Here is an 18302-nt window from a genome sequence, read left to right as displayed (position 1 = left end):
ACAATTTTTGAAAAATTAGGTTTCAACCAACCTAAATATCATTTCAAAAATTTGCTAACTACTTTTAAATTTTGAATGTTATTTTATAAATAACAATTAAATAAAAAAAATTAGAAAAGATAAATAAATATCTTTTTCAAATTTTAAATGTAATTTAAATAAATAAAATAACAAAATTTAAAAAATTAGCAAAATATCTTATATCATTTAAAAATTACATGATTATAAATATCTTATTTTTAAATTTAAAATAAGATAAGATATAATCAAATTTTAAAATAAGATAGATTTTTAAGTAAGAAGATGGATACTAATTCTATTCAAATTCAAATTACACTAATATCTTGAATTAAATTTAAAAAATATTAAATTAATTCAAAATGATAATTAGAATTGAATTAGGAATAGTAATAGTATAAATACAAAACTATACCAAAATCGGAAGTTAATTCCATGAAAAAGCATGAAAAATCGAAGAAAAACGAAAAAATTGTGAACTGTACGGACAGTTTTGCGATCGCAAGAAAATTTCAGCACAGCTCCGATTTTTTCAAATCTTCAAAAAATCATAACTAATTCAAATAAAATCAAAATTGAGTTCTGTAAAAAAGTAACTTGCTTAATTTTTTCCATACTATCCAATAAAAATAATTCCAGAAACAGAATCGCAATTATTTTTCACAAAAATTTACAAACATCAATCAATCATCAAATAACACTCAATACAACATGATACCATCCAAAAACATACAAACAATCGTTTTAAAGTCCAAATTTCTTGCAAGTAAATCAATTACCATGGCTCTGAGGCTAGTTGTTGGAAATTATTTTACCAGGATCTTAGATCTACTCACAAGTATGTTGATTAACACCGTAAATATGAACTTTCTAAAACGATAAATTAAACACATATAATAAAGTTTAGGAAACCTTACATTGGGTGCAGCGGAATAATATGACTCCTTCCGTTCAGATATCTAGCCCTTGATTCCTTTCTATAGCAGAGCATTATCAATATCTGAACCTGGATCTCTTTCTCTGAATCTTTGATGCTGAAACTCCTTTGCTGATGATATTTCTTCACGATCTTCCTCACTATGATTGAGGTATCACTTGATGTGTGTGGGCACTACTCTAATCACTAAGGATTTCGAAATATTGAAGAAGAAGAAGAGAGGGAGTGGTCAGCCAGATAGGGAGAGAGAAGGCTCAGTTTTTCTGATTCAGAAAGTCTCAGAAGAAAAGTGTTATTTTCTTGAAGCCTTCACTATCTATTTATAGCATTCCACTAGGGTTAGATTTGAATTATATGGCATTAAAATAATGAAAAAATCAACTTAAAATACCTACAATAGGTGGCCAGCCATACACTTAGTGGATTGGGCCTTGCTTTTTGCAATTTTGCAATTTTAACACCTTTTGTATCTGATTTTTTCAAAAATGCCAATTTCCTAATTCAACCATTTAAATGCCAATTCTAACTATTTAATAACTATAAATAATTATTAAATAATATTGTCATTTATCATATTTATTAATTGAACCATACAAAGTATCATAATTAACAAATATGCCCCTATAAACTCTTTCTTTACAATTTCGCCCTTACTTAGTGAAAAATTCACAAATAGACATAGTCTAATTTGAGAATTATAATTGATTAATCAAAACCAATTACATGAGTCTTACAAGCAATATTATCTCAACTAGTGGGGGGACCATGGGTCTATATAACCGAGCTTCCAATAAGTAGATCAAGAATTTAGCACTAAAATTCACTAACTTATTTAATTCTTCGTTGAATCCACGCATAGAACTTAGAATTGCACTCTCAGTATATAGAATGCTCTATATGTTCCGCCATATAGACACATCATTAGTTATCCATTGTTATAATCTTAATTTGATCAATGATCCTCTATATGAATGATCTACACAGTAAAGGGATTAGATTACCGTAACACCCTACTATGTATTTTATCCTTAAAACACTTGACCCCGTATAAATGATATTTCAGCTTATGTGAAATGAGATCTCCACCATTTATTTTCGTTTGGTCAAGCTCGAAGGAGATCATCCTTTGCTTACTATTCGCCAGATAGAAGCTATAGATTCCATGTTTATGCTAGCGCTCCCACTCAATTGCACTACCGTGTTCCCAAAAAGTACGTATCACCCTGACCTAAAAGTAGGCTTAACTAACAATTCAAGGAACACGAATAGCCTTTCAAGATTGAGCCTAATCATAACAGGATTAAGAACATTTGATCTAGGATCAACTAGGCGATATTGACTTGAATAGATTTTACGGTAAGTTTAATAAATCTAAGTCAAAGTTCAATATCGGTCCCTTCCGATGCATACTCCATGCATCCAACCTGAGCTTTACTTTAACCAATGTTCTGGAAAGAACATAGTATTTCTCCAAATACAAGTAAACTCTTGTTGTAGATTATCATATCAGTAAAACCCTGTGTCTGATAAATCTAGGAAACTTTATTCACATAGTCATGTTTACTTTCCAATGTGTTGACGGCACAATAAACAGGATCAAGTATGTGAAAAGGGTTTCAGATGAATCTATACATTATGTACATATAATCATGAAATAAATCATGTGAACCATGCAACATTAAATGTTATTTCTGATCTATATTAATAAGTAAATATGATTATATTGAAATGAGTTTTATTTAGGGCATAAAACCCAACAATATTCTCAAAAACGCCAATTTTTTAATTTAACTATTTAAATGCAAATTCTAATTATTTAATAACTAAAAATTAATTATTAAATAATATTATCATTTAATATATTTATTAATTAGACATATAAAGTCTCTTAATTAATAAATAAACCTAGAATCTCTTTTCTTTACAATTTCGCCCTTACTTAGTGAAAATTCATAAACTAGACATAGTCTAATTTTAGAATTATAATTGATTAATCAAAACCAATTAACTAAGTCTTACAAGCAGTATGGTCTCAACTAGTATGGGGACCATGGGTCTATATATCTGAGCTTCCAATAAGCAGATCAAGAATTTATATCTTAAATTCACTGACTTATTAATTCTTCGTTGAATCCACGCATAGAACTTAGAATTGCACTCTCAGTATATAGAACGCTCTATATGTTCCACGATATAGATACGTCATTAGTTATCCATTATTATAATCCTAATTTGATCAATGACCCTCTAATAGATGATCTACATTGAATAGGCACTAAATTACCGCTACACCTTCAATGTATTTTATCCTTAAGACACTTAGCTCCGTATAAATGATATTTTAACGAAGTGAAATGAGATCTCCACCATTTATCTCTGTTTAGCCAAGCTCGAAGGATATCATCGTTTCACTTCTAAATTCCTATAGAAGTTATAGACTCTATATTTATGTTAGCGCTCCCACTCAATTATACTATCATGTTCCCAAAATGTACGTATCACCCTGACCCAAAAGTAGGCTTAACTAACAAATCAAAGAACATGTATAATACTCTTGAGATCGAACCTAAACATATCAAGATTAAGATCATTTGATCTAGGATCAACGGGTGATACTGAATTGAATAGATACTACGGTAAATTTTAATATATCTAATCAAAATTCAATATCGGTCCCTTCCGATGTATACTCCATACATCCGATACTGGTAAACTTTGCCAATGCCCTGGAAAGGACATAACACTTATCCAAGGTGTAAGAATACCTATCGCTGATTATCATGTCAGTCTAAATCCAGTGAACTGACAAATCAGGGAATAAACTTTCGAACATATAATTAAGATTATATTCCGCTGTGTTGACAACACTATAATCATTAACAAATTGATATGTTCTGGACTTAAATAGAATTCATACATTATGCACATATAATCATGAAATAAATCATGTGAACCATGCAACGTTAAATGTTATTTCTGATCTTTATCAATAAGTAAATCTGATTATATTGAAATGAGCTTTATTTAGGGCATAAAACCCAACAATGACAGGTGGGTTTGGCACTACACCAGCACTGGGGAGTATTTAGTGCAATCTGGGTACCATTTGGCTAGTTCTTTGGAGGATCAACACTAGCCCTCTAGTTCTTCCAATCAAGAAACATGGTGGAAGTTTTATGGAATTTAAAACTACCCTCCAAAGTGAAAATCTTTGCTTGGAGCCTGAGTCAAAATGCTCTTCCTGTTGCTTCTGCATTATTTCATAGAAAGATCATTGATTCGGCTGCCTGTAGTAGATGTTCGAATGCGTGGGAGTCTGTGGGGCATGCACTCTTTAGTTGTAAACATGCTAAATCTGTATGGAAGGCAACCGAGTTTTGTATCAATTTTCATTCTGCTAATTGGTTATATAGAGGAGATTATCTTACCCATTTATCTTCTAATACTTCTAAGTTTGAGTTTGAACAAATGATCTGTACTATGTGGTTTATTTGGAATGATCGCAACAATATTCTCCATGGCAAGGCTGCTCAGAAACTGACTGAAATATGGGCAAAAGTTGCAGCTTACTGCTGCTATCTCAACCTGCTGGCAGCCCCCTCCTCTGCAGCAAAATAAGATGAATATTGATGCGGCATATGATGAATCGAAACATAAAATTGGTGTTGGTGTTATTGTCCGAAATTCTAATGGCCAAGTGATTGTTGCTCTTTCCATGCCCTTTATGGGGAAGATTCAGCCTCAAGAGATGGAAGCTAAAGCCTTATTTTCTAGTCTTAAGTGGGTGCATCAATATAGCATAGCCTTTGATTTCATTGAAACTCCTTAATCTTGGCGAACTCACTCAACTGTCCTTCACCAACTTTATCTCATTTTCATGATTTGGTGATAAACATTAAAAATTATTTATCCTCTCTCCAATCTGTTTGTGTGTCTCATGTACGTAGAGATGCGAACCAAGTTGCTCATGGTTTGGCTAAACAAGCATTAGTGTTAGATAATAATTGTATGTGGTTTGAAATGATTCCTTCAGCTATTTTTTTTACAATTATAAATGATTTTCTCTAATTTATAATAGTGGATATTTTCTAAAAAAAAAATACAAAATGTTATTTAACTAAATTTTAAGAAATTAAAGTTGTATTATACTTTTTTAAAATAATTTCTTTCCTTTCCATTTTATTTGTAAGAAAGAAAACAAGAAAAATTAAAAAGTTAATGCTAGGTGTCCATCCCCAAGGCTAATGAATGTCTGTAGTTTTTCATCAATATTTGTGAAGTTTACTGAGTCAGTCCACCCATGTAGTGAAAAAGTTGAATTGAACCTCACACTCGAAAACGTGAACTACCGGACAAGAAGCCACGTGTACCACCACCGTGCCATCTAACTTCACACGTGTTGACAGCCCTTTTGCATGCACCGTAATTGTCTATTTCGTGCGGCCAACAAATCACTGAAAAGTTCATTAGGTTTTGTAACTCTTTTTTGTTAATATTCATCTCCTTTTCTTCAAAAAAAAATATTGAGAGGTTTTCTTCTTTCTTGAAACTTAAATCTCATATCTTTGTGTGAAAATAAAATATATATTTCAGATAAAGGTGAAGTAATGGGTACGTTTGTCCTATGTAAGGAAGCCACATTCATCACCAACTTAGCATTTTTCGGTATCTATTTAAAATCAAGAATGAGTGTTTTAGTCCTCTACCTTCAAATTTTATCATTTAAATTTGATAAATATCTCTTCTTCTCCTTTACCCTTTTTCGTATATACATTATAATTATATATAATAGGATTTGTGAGGAGATTTGATATTGATATTATTATTTGAGAATAGACTGATAATGTTTTTGTCAAATAGTGCCATGAGATCGTGATCTCTGACTAAATGGGTCTTTATCCCTGTTATCTTTTTTCTTTCTTTTTCTCTTTTTTTTCAGGTGGGATTGAATTGCTACTTGTAGAGGCTGGTTTTGGACCTCGTACGGTATGGACTATGGAGTATGGTTCCGGGTTTAGATTATAAGAAAGAAAGAAAGAAAGCATCACACTCTTGTTTGAGAGTTAAATGACAACCTTTGACACGGGTATCATGGGATTTTGATTTTGACTTCTATTTAATTCTTCTCTTCTCATCCTTTTACCACTTTTGGTTCCTCTTTTTTATTCTTTGAAATAAATATTCAGCAGAGGAAGAAAAAAAAAAGGAACTTTCTTTCTTTTTGGAGGGGTGTTCCTTTTCTTTGGTGGATTTTTGGTATTGATCAGGAGTAATTGTTTAAGCTATTTGTTAGTTGTGAAAATAAGATAATGGGATTTGGAGTTTTTTCACCAATGATAGGCCAAAGCTTACAGTGTAGAGTTCCCCTTTCTCGTTCTTCTTTTTCTTGTTCTTCTTCCGAAGTACCTGCAATTTCTTTTCCAAATAAACTTATTGGAAAAAGTCCAGCTTTGACTCATGGATTAGTACTTCGTTCTTGGGACTCTTTTGGTTTGAGGCATTCCAGAGTTTGTAGAGCTAGTTTTGGTGATTTCTCAGATGAAGAGTTTTCGAATCAGATTGAAGAATTGCCTCAAAAACTCAGTCTTCCAGATGAACAAGAACATGATGATGTGGAAAAGAAGGATGAAAGCACTAAAGTTTATCTGAATTTGAAGTACCCAGATGGAGAAAATTACAAAAACAACAGTTTTCCAATTCCATTTTCGAGTTTCAAGTTCGATTCTTCACGGCCTCCACTGCTTGGTATTGAGCCAGAACCACCTAAATGGCCAGAAAGAACAGAAATTGTGAGAGCTAGCATTGAAAGAAAGGCCAACAGCATTGAACTTCCTTTGTCTCTTCGGATAATAAGGAAACAGAGAAAATGGGAAGAGAAATATAGAAAAACTGAAGATTCCACCTACTGCTCTGTCAGCAAGGTTTTCTCTTGTATGGTTTTCATGGTAAGAGAGCTTCAGACTTGTGCTTTGAGCTTAAGGGAAAACCTTTATGATGAAGATTTGCAAGAGATTATAACCAAGATGCAGAGAGACATGAATGTCTCATTTGTTTGGCTCTTTCAGAATGTCTTTTCTCGAACGCCTACTCTCATGGTCTATTTGATGATCCTTTTACCAAATTTTATTGTACAATCTATGTATGATAACGTTTATTGTGGATCAATTATGTCTTTGCCTTCTTATAATGGGGACAAAGCAAATTCCTTAGGGATTGGAACGAAGGGTTCAGTCCAGTTCCCTCATTTTGTAAATGACAATAGAAATGAGGTTCCATTTTTGGGGATAGAGGAGTTGAATATGGACAAGGAGGAGATTAATTTGTGGGACTCATTTTTGGATGAAGCTTTAAAAATGCAAGCAGAATCATGGGGTGAAGCCCTTGATCAGGAAACATTACAACAATTGGTGTCTCCGTTTAATGTGCAGCTTGAACAAGATGATTATGAACACCACTTCAGAACTGATCTGTCATACCAGATAGGTCTAGCTCGTGAACACAACAATCCTCTTCTACTGTCTAATTATGCACAATTTCTCTATCTCGTTTACCATGACAATAACAGGTGAGCTTCCTTATCTTCTATTTAAATCTTTATATCAAGTGTTTAAATCTTCTGGGATAAACAGTATATCTAAAACATTACCTTAGTGTTACTCTTTTAGTAAATTGAAGTCACTGTTCAATAAGTATTTGGCAATGAATGATTGATTCAATCATTGCCATATTTTTCATTTTCCAACTTCACTAACTACGGTTGGTTGTGATGTTTCTGAAGAGCTGAGGAGTGCTTCCGGCGTGCTGTGGAGGCGGAGCCACCCGATGCAGAGGCTTTGAGCCGGTATGCGGACTTCTTGTGGATTGTAAGGAAAGACCTTTGGGGAGCTGAAGAGCGGTATCAACAGGCTATGGCAATGGAGTCAAATAACTCTTACCATGCCTCTAAATACGCCAATTTCCTATGGAGCACTGGTGGTGATGAGACTTGCTTTCCTCTGGATTCTTCCCATGAAAACTGCCACAAAGTTTTGTAATTTAGTTTTGTAGCTCTGCTTCTGCTCTTCTTTGTTTTACGTATAATCTCTCAAAGGTGGTCACTTGGGGAAAGAAATTTTCCTGGTCATAATTTGATCCAGCTGTGTATTCCCAAGTGTGGTTAAGGAAATTAAATTAGTACAATACGAGATGTAAAAAAAAAACACTATGAGAATTTATGATCGGCTTAACAATAATTTTATGTAGGCAAACGAATAACGGCTAGTAATATTGCCGCTGCTTCTCTTGTGGTTGTAATAAGTTAATATTGCTTTGAGTCAAATTAATAGATCACACTTCTTAACTTTCACTTGTTGAGATTGCTTGCTTATTTAATCTTCAAAAATATACATATTGATTAACACTAACTTGTTCTAATCGACGAAGAAGTTCTTTGATTTTGGTGGGGATTTGAAACGATATTAGATATTTGAATTGTAAAGTTCTAACACTGGAGATGGGGTCTGCTCCCACTAATCAGAAAAAGTGGTCATGCTAAAATTTAATGTGTAAACAAGAGCCTAGACTCTAGAATAATGAGTTAGGCAAGAAAGTTGGATTAACTAACAAGAAAATATTGAAGGGTGTTAGTTCAAGTCAAATATGGAACCTTTCAACAAACAGATTTGCTAAATGGGATTAGAGAGTAGGAAGATAAGCTTTGAAACAGGGGTGTTTATCAGATAAAAAACTCTTAAGAATAAGGTCAATCACCAATAAAAAAAATTAGTTTTAATAAAACAAAACAGAAACGTAAAAGGTAAAAGCTCGTGTCTTTTTTCCTCAAGAGTAGATATTGAATAATCTCTTTTTTAATAACTGATTGAATAATCTCTTAAAGTCTACGGGACATTAATTTCTTTCATCTTAGTTGGAAGCTTCAAAGAAAAATAGATAGCAGTATTACAAAGACCTTTCTCTCACAAATACAAATTACACTTCCCTACAATGACACGACTTACTCGAGACTAAAAATTTCCAAATTGATTTTTCTTTCTAAAGGAAAAATGTCAAATTAACTTTTTCACTTTAAACTTTACACACCACCATTCGTTTTCTGGAAGAAAGAAAAACACTATCCTTCCCGATACACCTGCATTGCCTTAAAATGTTACTGGGCTTCATTCAAATTTATTTATTTAAATCGAGATTATTAATCTAATTTGATTAGAGTTATATGTTTCAATATCTGTAGCTGATTGAGTAGGAAACATGTTGTAGGTAATAATCAAAATTGTGCGATATAATTGACCCGAAAAAGGAAAAGGAAAAAGATCACTTGAAGGATTCAATTTGATATTTCAGAAAATATTAACAGAGAATCATATAAGATCAAAAAGTAGGAGACATTGTTAACTACAACAAAAAAAAAATGAGAGTGATTGCTGTGAGTAGTAAAGTAACCATCTTAAGTGGCAACTGCCATGTTACATGGTAAGAATACAAGAAATAAATCCAATAAGGACGCTATGTAAGCTATCTATCTCAAAAATACATCAATTACGTAGAAATTTTCCATATTATACATCGTCGAACCCCAGAAGAACCGCAAAACCAAACCAAGTCTACAATTAGCAATTGAAAGGGTAGCTGCTACTCGCTCTCTAACATCACCAAAACCAGATTTTGCGGCTGTCAACCGCCTTAACTGATGTAGATACCAATGGCATTCCTCCAAACTCCTCAACAAATCTATTAACGCATTCAGTTCTTTTTTCACTGTGACCTCCCAAGCTACTAATACCTGTTGAACCAATCTCAAATATCTTGCCTACAGAGCCAATACCATTTACAGACTATTAGATATCAGAGCAAGTACATAAAAGACGAAACCAGCAATGGTAAGTAGGAAAGGGGGAAAGAGATTAATGTACAAAATGTAGCAAACATGTTTTTATTTGAAGCCAAACACAATCAATTTGTTGGTTTGAAGCCTGTTCTAAACCTGATAAATTGATAAAACAGTCTCAATGCAGAAGGCATCCGTACACAATCTTATAATGCAGCAACAAAATTCTAGGAGAGGCCGAAAAAATTATTGTACTCTTTTTGATACCTAGATATGCTAATGAAACTCCCTAGGATACTTCTAATGGTCAAATTTAAACAAAGTATAACTAGGCAACTCTGTAAGCTAGAAACAAAACTCCCATTAACCACTGTATTTTTATTCACATATTTCCAGGAAAAATCTATATAGCATAGTGAGAGTTAAATTTATTTAATAGTAGCTCCAAATGTCATATAATTTGTATGAACCATGTGGCCCATTTTAACTCATGATGAAATTATATTAAGAAGAAAGCAATGTCTTATTAACCTATTCATCAATCTATGTATATGAAGACAAATGAGCAAACCAAAAGGAAAAGCGTAGCCTCAAGATGAATATGCTAGCAAGCCTATTTAAACAAAGTATGATTTCCCAACAGACCCGTTGGGATAGTAATCATATTTCCATAGTATTTCAATTACAACAACCACAAATCCAAAAATTTAGTTCGTTGAACAACATAGGATACTACTACTAGAACTGTAGAGCATTATGTAAAGACTAAGAAAATGTAGAAAATATGAATAATAAATTTGTATCAGATATTCTTACCCAAAAAAAGTATCAGATATAAACTCTTACCTTTTACCCATATAGGGGGAGCACCAGTTGCATTTGCTACAAGAAAAGACATAGCAATATCCTCACAGTTCCTGGTGAATAGAATACGTTTATGAATTATAACACCACGTATCATTAGATTAAAAGAAATAATGTGTAAAGATGGAAAAAAAAAAACAAAGTTAACCAAAGAATGACCTGTTTTTGGTTATATACTCTCTGATTGAAGCTGGCATTTCATTTGTATAAAGACTTAGATACTTTTTGTGGAAGAAAGCAGCCTTAGAGAGTACCATGCTGTAAGAGCCCGTCCACCAAACAGACCACCATCCACCATAAATGTAACTACCCAAATTGTCTTTCTGCATTTAAAATTAAAATTAATAAAAATGATGGCAAGTTGGGGTATTTGAATCATATTGCACAGAAATATTTACAAGTAGCTGAACTCTTATGAAAGAATGTAGTTGATCACATAATGGAGCTACTATAATCATATTGCAGACACAGAGCAAAAGTTAAATGAAGCTTAAATCCAAGTTTAGCTGAGAAAAAGATACATGTATAGCTGTCATATCCAGCTATGCTATGAGATGCAAAATATGAGTAAGCTAGATAGTTCCATCAGTGGCATAGGCAACAAAAGCCAAGATTACATTTTCACGTGTATCTATAAAACTTTAACTTACAAGTATTTGCTCATGTTTCCACAAGGACAGAAAATATCACAACATAAAAATTAAGACCTTTGAAGGCAATTTTCTTAAGACAGAACTAGATTAGTGAGCATAAAGGTGCATGTGGAGCTTCTAACAATGAGAATGCAGCTAAAAAATCAATTCAAATCATTGTACTCGGTTCATGACTTTTGACTAAGTTTTAAGTTACAGGACAATGTTGCCAACATGGAGATTGCGTTCTTTTACAAAACAGAGAGCAACAACAAGCCAAGTCATACATAAGACCAACAACAAACCTGCACCTCATATTATATTTCACAAGTTATTATTTTTTATGCATATGGCTTGGAAAATGAATAGCAGAAACAAATAGTGCCATATGGAGGAAAAAAAAATACATGGAATTAAACCGTACCGTTGAGTCAACCCAATGAATGCGAGGTACATATCCCACCATTGTATCTGGTGCACTTTGCCAAACGCTAAAAGCAAACTCAACTGAAGAGCAAGGAAATATAACATCATCGTCAATCGAAAAAATAGCATCTGTTTTCAAATCAGTAATTTCTTTGAATCTATTGTTCAAACTGTCTTCCTTATTGATATCAAATTTCAATTCAACAAGTCGCCCATCTTTAGCATTGGATTCTACAATGTGATTTAAAAACTTTTTAAGAGAATCTGATGGAGGATCAGGCTCACTCCATACGATATGTATTGAATCGAGCCCAGAACAGGTTGTGTAATGAGAAATTGACTGCTTCAAAAGATCATATCTTTTCCATGTATTCATTACAATGGAATATCCTTTCCTGTCAACAAATTATAACGTTAAGTAGGAGTGCTTAAGAACTACAACTTTCAAATTTAATATAAATAACTTTAACTAAAGTAATTAAGTAAACACCCATCTTAGGTAAGAACCAAGAATAATACATTAGAAGTTAATCCCTAAGTTATGTTGTAGACCTTGGAGATAAGACCACTGTAATCTTATGTCCACACCACAAAACAGAAATCTTTCATCTATAAGCAGTACATACTTCATAATTCGATGAAAACTCTTCCCCTATGAAAAATTCGATGCTACCACCATTGTCAATGTTCAGTACCCTGCTACATTCCTCCAAGTGTTCAAAATCTAAATCCTGATGATATAGTGCTATTTCAATACTATCAGTTTCAAAATTTCTAGAAAGGCAAGCAGCAGCAATTTCCAAAATTCATTTTTTTTTTAAAAAAAAAAAGACAATTTCCGAATTTCATTTGTCAACTTGGCCATTACAAAAACAATTTTACCCAAATGTCAAAAACAAACTGATGTGAACCCCATTTCTTAACAGAAAATTCAAGTTAATCTTCTGATAAAATAAAAGAAAATTTCTAAACTGGAAATATCATCATTTTACGCCACTTCCTTGTGCTAGAAAACATTCCAAAGTAGGCAAAAAACAGAATTTAATCTAAGTTCCTTTTTTAAAGAAAAAAAGAAAAAAAAAATCCAGCGAAAAATTTACCATTCGAATACTAAGAACTCGGATTTGGACTTAAATACTAATTAATTAAAATAATTAACTGCTTAATTCGAAAATATTAAGAGTGGAAATGACCATACTAACCGTGAATCAGAGATCGGAGGCATAGAGATACTGGAGCCGGTCCATCCCAAGAAGGCCGGCGCACGGCTAGCCACTGCGATGAGCGAAAACCCGATACAACAGCACAAGAGCAGCTTGATCTTCAATGATCCCACAGTTGAGATCGCAACCTGCCGGAACCTCTGAACCATCCGACGGTTAACAAAACCAGTTCTCATGACCGCCGCCGTCGTTCTTAGCTCAGCACCAAGAAAATAATCAAGAATCAAGAAAAGACTCAGGAGCGAAGCTACCACTGACCTATTCGCTCCCCCCGAGCCGACTCGCTCGAGCTCGAGCGAAGAAGAGGGCGTTTCAGAGACGAGTCGACTCGGAATGAATCGTCGTCACCAGACTCACCACCTTTGTTCTAAAACATTCTTTCTACCCTCACTCGCCGGTCGAGAAAGAAAAAGGAAAATGTTACGGTGCGACGCGGTTGTTGGGAACGGGTTGGTACACCCTCTAAAACGACGACGTAAGGCGGAGATTCAAAACGTTTCGGCGGTGGTGATGATGTCACTGATCCGATTGTCCACGCAATATCGTGTACGTCGAGGCAAAACCTCCGTTACTCCGTACTCAAACAACTCGTGTTTTTTATTTATTTATTTATTTCTCAGATCCTGATGGTGGGCCACCCCTAAGACAACCTAGGTTCTGTTCACAAGAAATTTATTTTGACTGAAAATTTAGGTAATCCTCATTATAATTATTATTATTATTATTATTTTGACAAGTGGAGAATTTGATAGAGTATGAAGACATTCTAACTGTAATTGGTGATTTATAATTATATGTATTACAGCATTCTATTATAATTTAGTTTTAATATGTTAGAAATATTTTTTTCATTCAAATCTCACTGTTAATTACTTTAAATTTTTAGAAAGTTATATAAAATTGAAAAAAAAAAATAATATTATAACATATATTTTTAGGTACGTAGATTTATTAAGAGTTTATAATAAAAAATTTATAATAACACTCCTCATATTATATATTAGCTGTTATAGTGAGATTTCTCTCACCTAGAAACTCGAGACTAGACTCCTGTTTGGAGGACATTGTTGGAAATTATATTACCAGGATCTTAGATCTACTCACAAGTATGTTGATTAACATCCTAAATATGAACTTCTAAAACGATTATGAAATAAACACATATAAAGTATGAGAAACCTTACATTGGGTGCAGCGGAATATTATGTCTCCTTCCGTTCAGATCTCTAACCCTTGTATCCTTTCTGTCGCAGAGTATTATCAAGATCTGAACCTGGATCTCTTTCTCTCCTTGCTTTAGTGTTGAAACTCCTTCTTGTTGAATATCTTTCTTCACGATCTTCCTTACTATGATTGAGGTATCACTTGCTGTGTGTGGGCACTACTCTATCACTAAGAGGTTCGAAATTCAAGAGAGAAGAAGAGAGTATAGGTGGCGGCTAGGTTAGAGAGAGAAGGCTCAGGTTTTCTGTGAAGGAAATCAGATGTGAAAGTGTAAATTTCCTGAAGTCTTCACTATCTATTTATAGCATTAGGTTAGGTTTGAATTATTTGGCATTAAAATAATGAAAATATGATATGATAAAGCCTATAAAAGTGGCCGGCCATGGGTATGTGGATTTGGGACTCACTTTTTGTAATTTTGCAGTTTTATCATTTCTGCATCTCATTTTCTCAAAAACGCCAATTTTCAAATTCAACCATTTAAATGTCAATTCTAACTATTTAATAACTATAAATAATTATTAAATAATATTGTCATTTATCATATTTATTAATTGAACCATACAAAGTATCATAATTAACAAATATGCCCTAAAAACTATTTCTTTACAATTTCGCCCTTACTTAGTGAAAAAATCACAAATAGACATAGTCTAATTTGAGAATTATAATTGATTAATCAAAACCAATTAAATGAGTCTTACAAGTAATATTATCTCAACTAGTGGGGGGACCATGGGTCTATATATCCAAGCTTCCAATAAGCAGATCAAGAATTTATAACCTAAATTCACTGACTTATTAATTCTTCGTTGAATCCAAGCATAGAAGTTAGAATTGCACTCTCAGTATATAGAACGCTCTATATGTTCCACCATATAGACACGTCATTAGTTATCCATTGTTATAATCCTAATTTGATCAATGATCCTCTATATGAATGATCTACACTGTAAAGGGATTAAATTACCGTTACACCCTACAATGTATTTTATCCTTAAAACACTTAACCCCGTATAAATGATATTTCAGCTTATGTGAAATGAGTACTCCACCATTTATTTTCGTTTGGTCAAGCTCGAAGGAGATCATCCTTTACTTACTATTCGCCAGATAGAAGCTATAGATTCCATGTTTATGTTAGCGCTCCCACTCAATTGCACTACCGTGTTCCCAAAATGTACGTATCACCCTGACCCAAAAGTAGACTTAACTAACAAATCAAAGAACACGAATAACACTATTGAGATTGAGCCTAATCATAACAGGATTAAGATCATTTGATCTAGGATCAACTAGGCGATATTGACTTGAATAGATATTACGGTAAGTTTAATAAATCTATGTCAAAGTTCAATATCGGTCTCTTTCGATGCATACTCCATGCACCCAACCTGAGCTTTACTTTAACCAATGCTCTGGAAAGAACATAGCATTTCTCCAAATGCAAGTAAACTCTATTGTAGATTATCATATCAGTAAAACCCTGTGTCTGATAAATCTAGGAATCTTTATTCACATAGTCATGTTTACTTTCCAATGTGTTGACAACACAATAAACAGGATCAAGTATGTGAAAAGGGTTTCAGATGAATTTATAAATCAAATAGACAAGCAATTGATAAGATGAACCAAAACATACACAAATGAATGAAAAATACTTTTGTTTCTTTATTGATGTTGAATTAAATGGATAACATTGAAATGGAGTTTTATTTAGGGCATAAAACCCAACAGACACGTGTACTCAATTTTTTCAAGAAAAGTTGAGATGTCAATGAGAGACTCCTCGAGTTTAAACCTCGCCTGAGCTAGAATCAGCGAGATGGTGCGAATATGACCAAGTCTAATCGCATTCGAGTGACTCGCATTATGTAGGACCAAGGAACGGATTTAACTCGCATGTACCAGGATATGTGCGAGTATCCTCTCGATCCTCCTGCGAAAACTTAGAGATCGAGTCTCTATGATGCAAGCTGGTCTCAACGACCCGACAACCTCGATAAATCAATATAGACTCGCATGTCTAGGTTCTATTAGCTCGTTGTACGATGTCCATAAATGCAACTATACAAGAACGCAGGCATCCTAGACTTAATTAAATGTTAGGTCTATCTTGAGCCCGCGAGCTTACACTAGAATATGAACAGTCGACTCGCATATTAGAAGACGCATACGTTGATGTATTTAGCGAATAGAAACTGTTATTCATTTATTGATGTATACGTTTTTAGTTTAATTACTGTAAATCAATATACAAACAGATTGACAATGAATACAATCCTTGTGTAACTAATTGGACACTTGCTTTGTATATAAAGGAGTGATCCACCATGAAATGTGTTGGGTTTTATGCCCTAAATAAAACTCATTTCAATATAATCAGATTTGTTTATTAATATAGATCAGAAACAACATTTAATGTTGCATGGTTCACATGATTTATTTCTTGATTAATGTACATAATGTATAAATTCATCTGAAACCCTTTTCACATACTTGATCCTGTTTATTGTGCCGTCAACACATTGGAAAGTAAACATGACTATGTGAATAAAGTTTCCTAGATTTATCAGACACAGGGTTTTACTGATATGATAATCTACAACAAGAGTTTACTTGTATTTGGAGAAATACTATGTTCTTTCCAGAACATTGGTTAAAGTAAAGCTCAGGTTGGATGCATGGAGTATGCATCGGAAGGGACCGATATTGAACTTTGACTTAGATTTATTAAACTTACCGTAATATCTATTCAAGTCAATATCGCCTAGTTGATCCTAGATCAAATGATCTTAATCCTGATATGATTAGGCTCAATCTTGAAAGGCTATTCGTGTTCTTTGATTTGTTAGTTAAGCCTACTTTTAGGTCAGGGTGATACGTACATTTTGGGAACACGGTAGTGCAATTGAGTGGGAGCGCTATCATAAACATGGAATCTATAGCTTCTATCTGGCGAATAGTAAGCAAAGGATGATCTCCTTCGAGCTTGACCAAACGAACATAAATGGTGGAGTACTCATTTCACATAAGCTGAAATATCATTTATACGGGGTCAAGTGTTTTAAGGAATAAATACATTGTAGGGTGTAACGGTAATTTAATCCCTTTACAGTGTAGATCATTCATATAGAGGATCATTGATCAAATTAGGATTATAACAATGGATAACTAATGATGTGTCTATATGGTGGAACATATAGAGCATTCTATATACTGAGAGTGCAATTCTAAGTTCTATGCGTGGATTCAACGAAGAATTAATAAGTTAGTGAATTTTAGTGCTAAATTCTTGATCTACTTATTGGAAGCTCGGTTATATAGACCCATGGTCCCCCCACTAGTTGAGATAATATTGCTTGTAAGACTCATGTAATTGGTTTTGATTAATCAATTATAATTCACAAGTTAGACTATGTCTATTTGTGAAATTTTCACTAAGTAAGGGCGAAATTGTAAAGAAAGAGTTTATAGGGGCATATTTGTTAATTATGATACTTTGTATGGTTCAATTAATAAATATGATAAATGACAATATTATTTAATAATTATTTATAGTTATTAAATAGTTAGAATTGGCATTTAAATGATTGAATTAGGAAATTGGCATTTTTGAGAAAATCAGATACAAAAGGTGTTAAAATTGCAAAATTGCAAAGCCCAAGGCCCAATCCATTAAGTGTATGGTCGACCACCTTTGTAGCTTTTTTAAATGATTTTTTCATTATTTTAATGCCATATAATTCAAATCAAACCCTAGAGGAATGCTATAAATAGATAGTGAAGGCTTCAGGAAAATAACACACTTTCTGAATCAGAAAAACCTGAGCCTCCACTCTCTTCTCTAGCCGCCACTCTCTCTCTCTTTTCTTCCTCAATATTTCGAACCTCTCTTAGTGATTAGAGTAGTGCCCACACACATCAAGTGATACCTCAATCATAGTGAGGAAGATCGTGAAGAAAGATCATCAGCAAAGGAGATTCAGCATCAAAGATTCAGAGAAAGAGATCCAGGTTCAGATATTGATAATGCTCTGCTACAGAAAGGAATCAAGGGCTAGATATCTGAACGGAAGGAGTCATTATATTCCGCTGCAACCAATGTAAGGTTTCTTAAACTTTATATGTGTTTATTTTATCGTTTTAGAAAG

The 18302-nt window shown here is 33.4% G+C and overlaps 2 protein-coding genes across 3 annotated transcripts; one reads left to right on the top strand and one right to left on the bottom strand.

Moving 5' to 3' along the window:
- The first annotated feature begins 5431 nt into the window (after positions 1 to 5431).
- LOC115708141 (uncharacterized) lies at positions 5432 to 8304 on the top strand. 2 transcript variants are annotated; one of them, XM_061103537.1, is made up of 3 exons: positions 5432 to 5620; positions 5895 to 7520; positions 7734 to 8304. In XM_061103537.1, exons 2-3 carry the CDS (start codon positions 6265 to 6267, stop codon positions 7987 to 7989), a joined length of 1512 nt encoding a protein of 503 aa, XP_060959520.1. In that variant the 5' UTR covers positions 5432 to 5620; positions 5895 to 6264; the 3' UTR covers positions 7990 to 8304. The 2 variants fall into 2 exon arrangements, with proteins under 2 accessions (XP_060959520.1, XP_030492204.2); XM_030636344.2 differs by having other exon boundaries at positions 5436 to 5566.
- A 985-nt stretch (positions 8305 to 9289) lies between these two features.
- Positions 9290 to 13716, bottom strand: LOC115706556 (glycosylinositol phosphorylceramide mannosyl transferase 1). Its single transcript, XM_030634244.2, has 5 exons — positions 12904 to 13716; positions 11700 to 12096; positions 10803 to 10966; positions 10626 to 10696; positions 9290 to 9761 (listed from the first exon to the last, which is right to left on the bottom strand). Exons 1-5 carry the CDS (start codon positions 13098 to 13100, stop codon positions 9601 to 9603), a joined length of 990 nt encoding a protein of 329 aa, XP_030490104.2. The 5' UTR covers positions 13101 to 13716; the 3' UTR covers positions 9290 to 9600.
- Positions 13717 to 18302: the final 4586 nt, after the last annotated feature.

The sequence above is a fragment of the Cannabis sativa genome, chromosome 1 (assembly GCF_029168945.1).
Source record: "Cannabis sativa cultivar Pink pepper isolate KNU-18-1 chromosome 1, ASM2916894v1, whole genome shotgun sequence".
NCBI lineage: Eukaryota > Viridiplantae > Streptophyta > Magnoliopsida > Rosales > Cannabaceae > Cannabis > Cannabis sativa.
Note: the sequence above shows the minus strand (reverse complement) of the source record. Positions and strands in the feature narration are given on the sequence as shown.

Bases quoted from the DNA above. Each gene is read 5' to 3' on its own strand.
- LOC115706556 (XM_030634244.2), bottom strand. From the start codon at position 13,100: ATGAGAACTGGTTTTGTTAACCGTCGGATGGTTCAGAGGTTCCGGCAG. The intron at 10,967-11,699 runs GTACGGTTTAAT...TTTTAAATGCAG, and splicing joins TTCATTGGGTTGACTCAACG to AAAGACAATTTGGGTAGTTA. The intron at 9,762-10,625 runs GTAAGAGTTTAT...TTGGCTCTGTAG, and splicing joins TCCCCCTATATGGGTAAAAG to GCAAGATATTTGAGATTGGT.
- LOC115708141 (XM_061103537.1), top strand. From the start codon at position 6,265: ATGGGATTTGGAGTTTTTTCACCAATGATAGGCCAAAGCTTACAGTGT. The intron at 7,521-7,733 runs GTGAGCTTCCTT...ATGTTTCTGAAG, and splicing joins GTTTACCATGACAATAACAG to AGCTGAGGAGTGCTTCCGGC.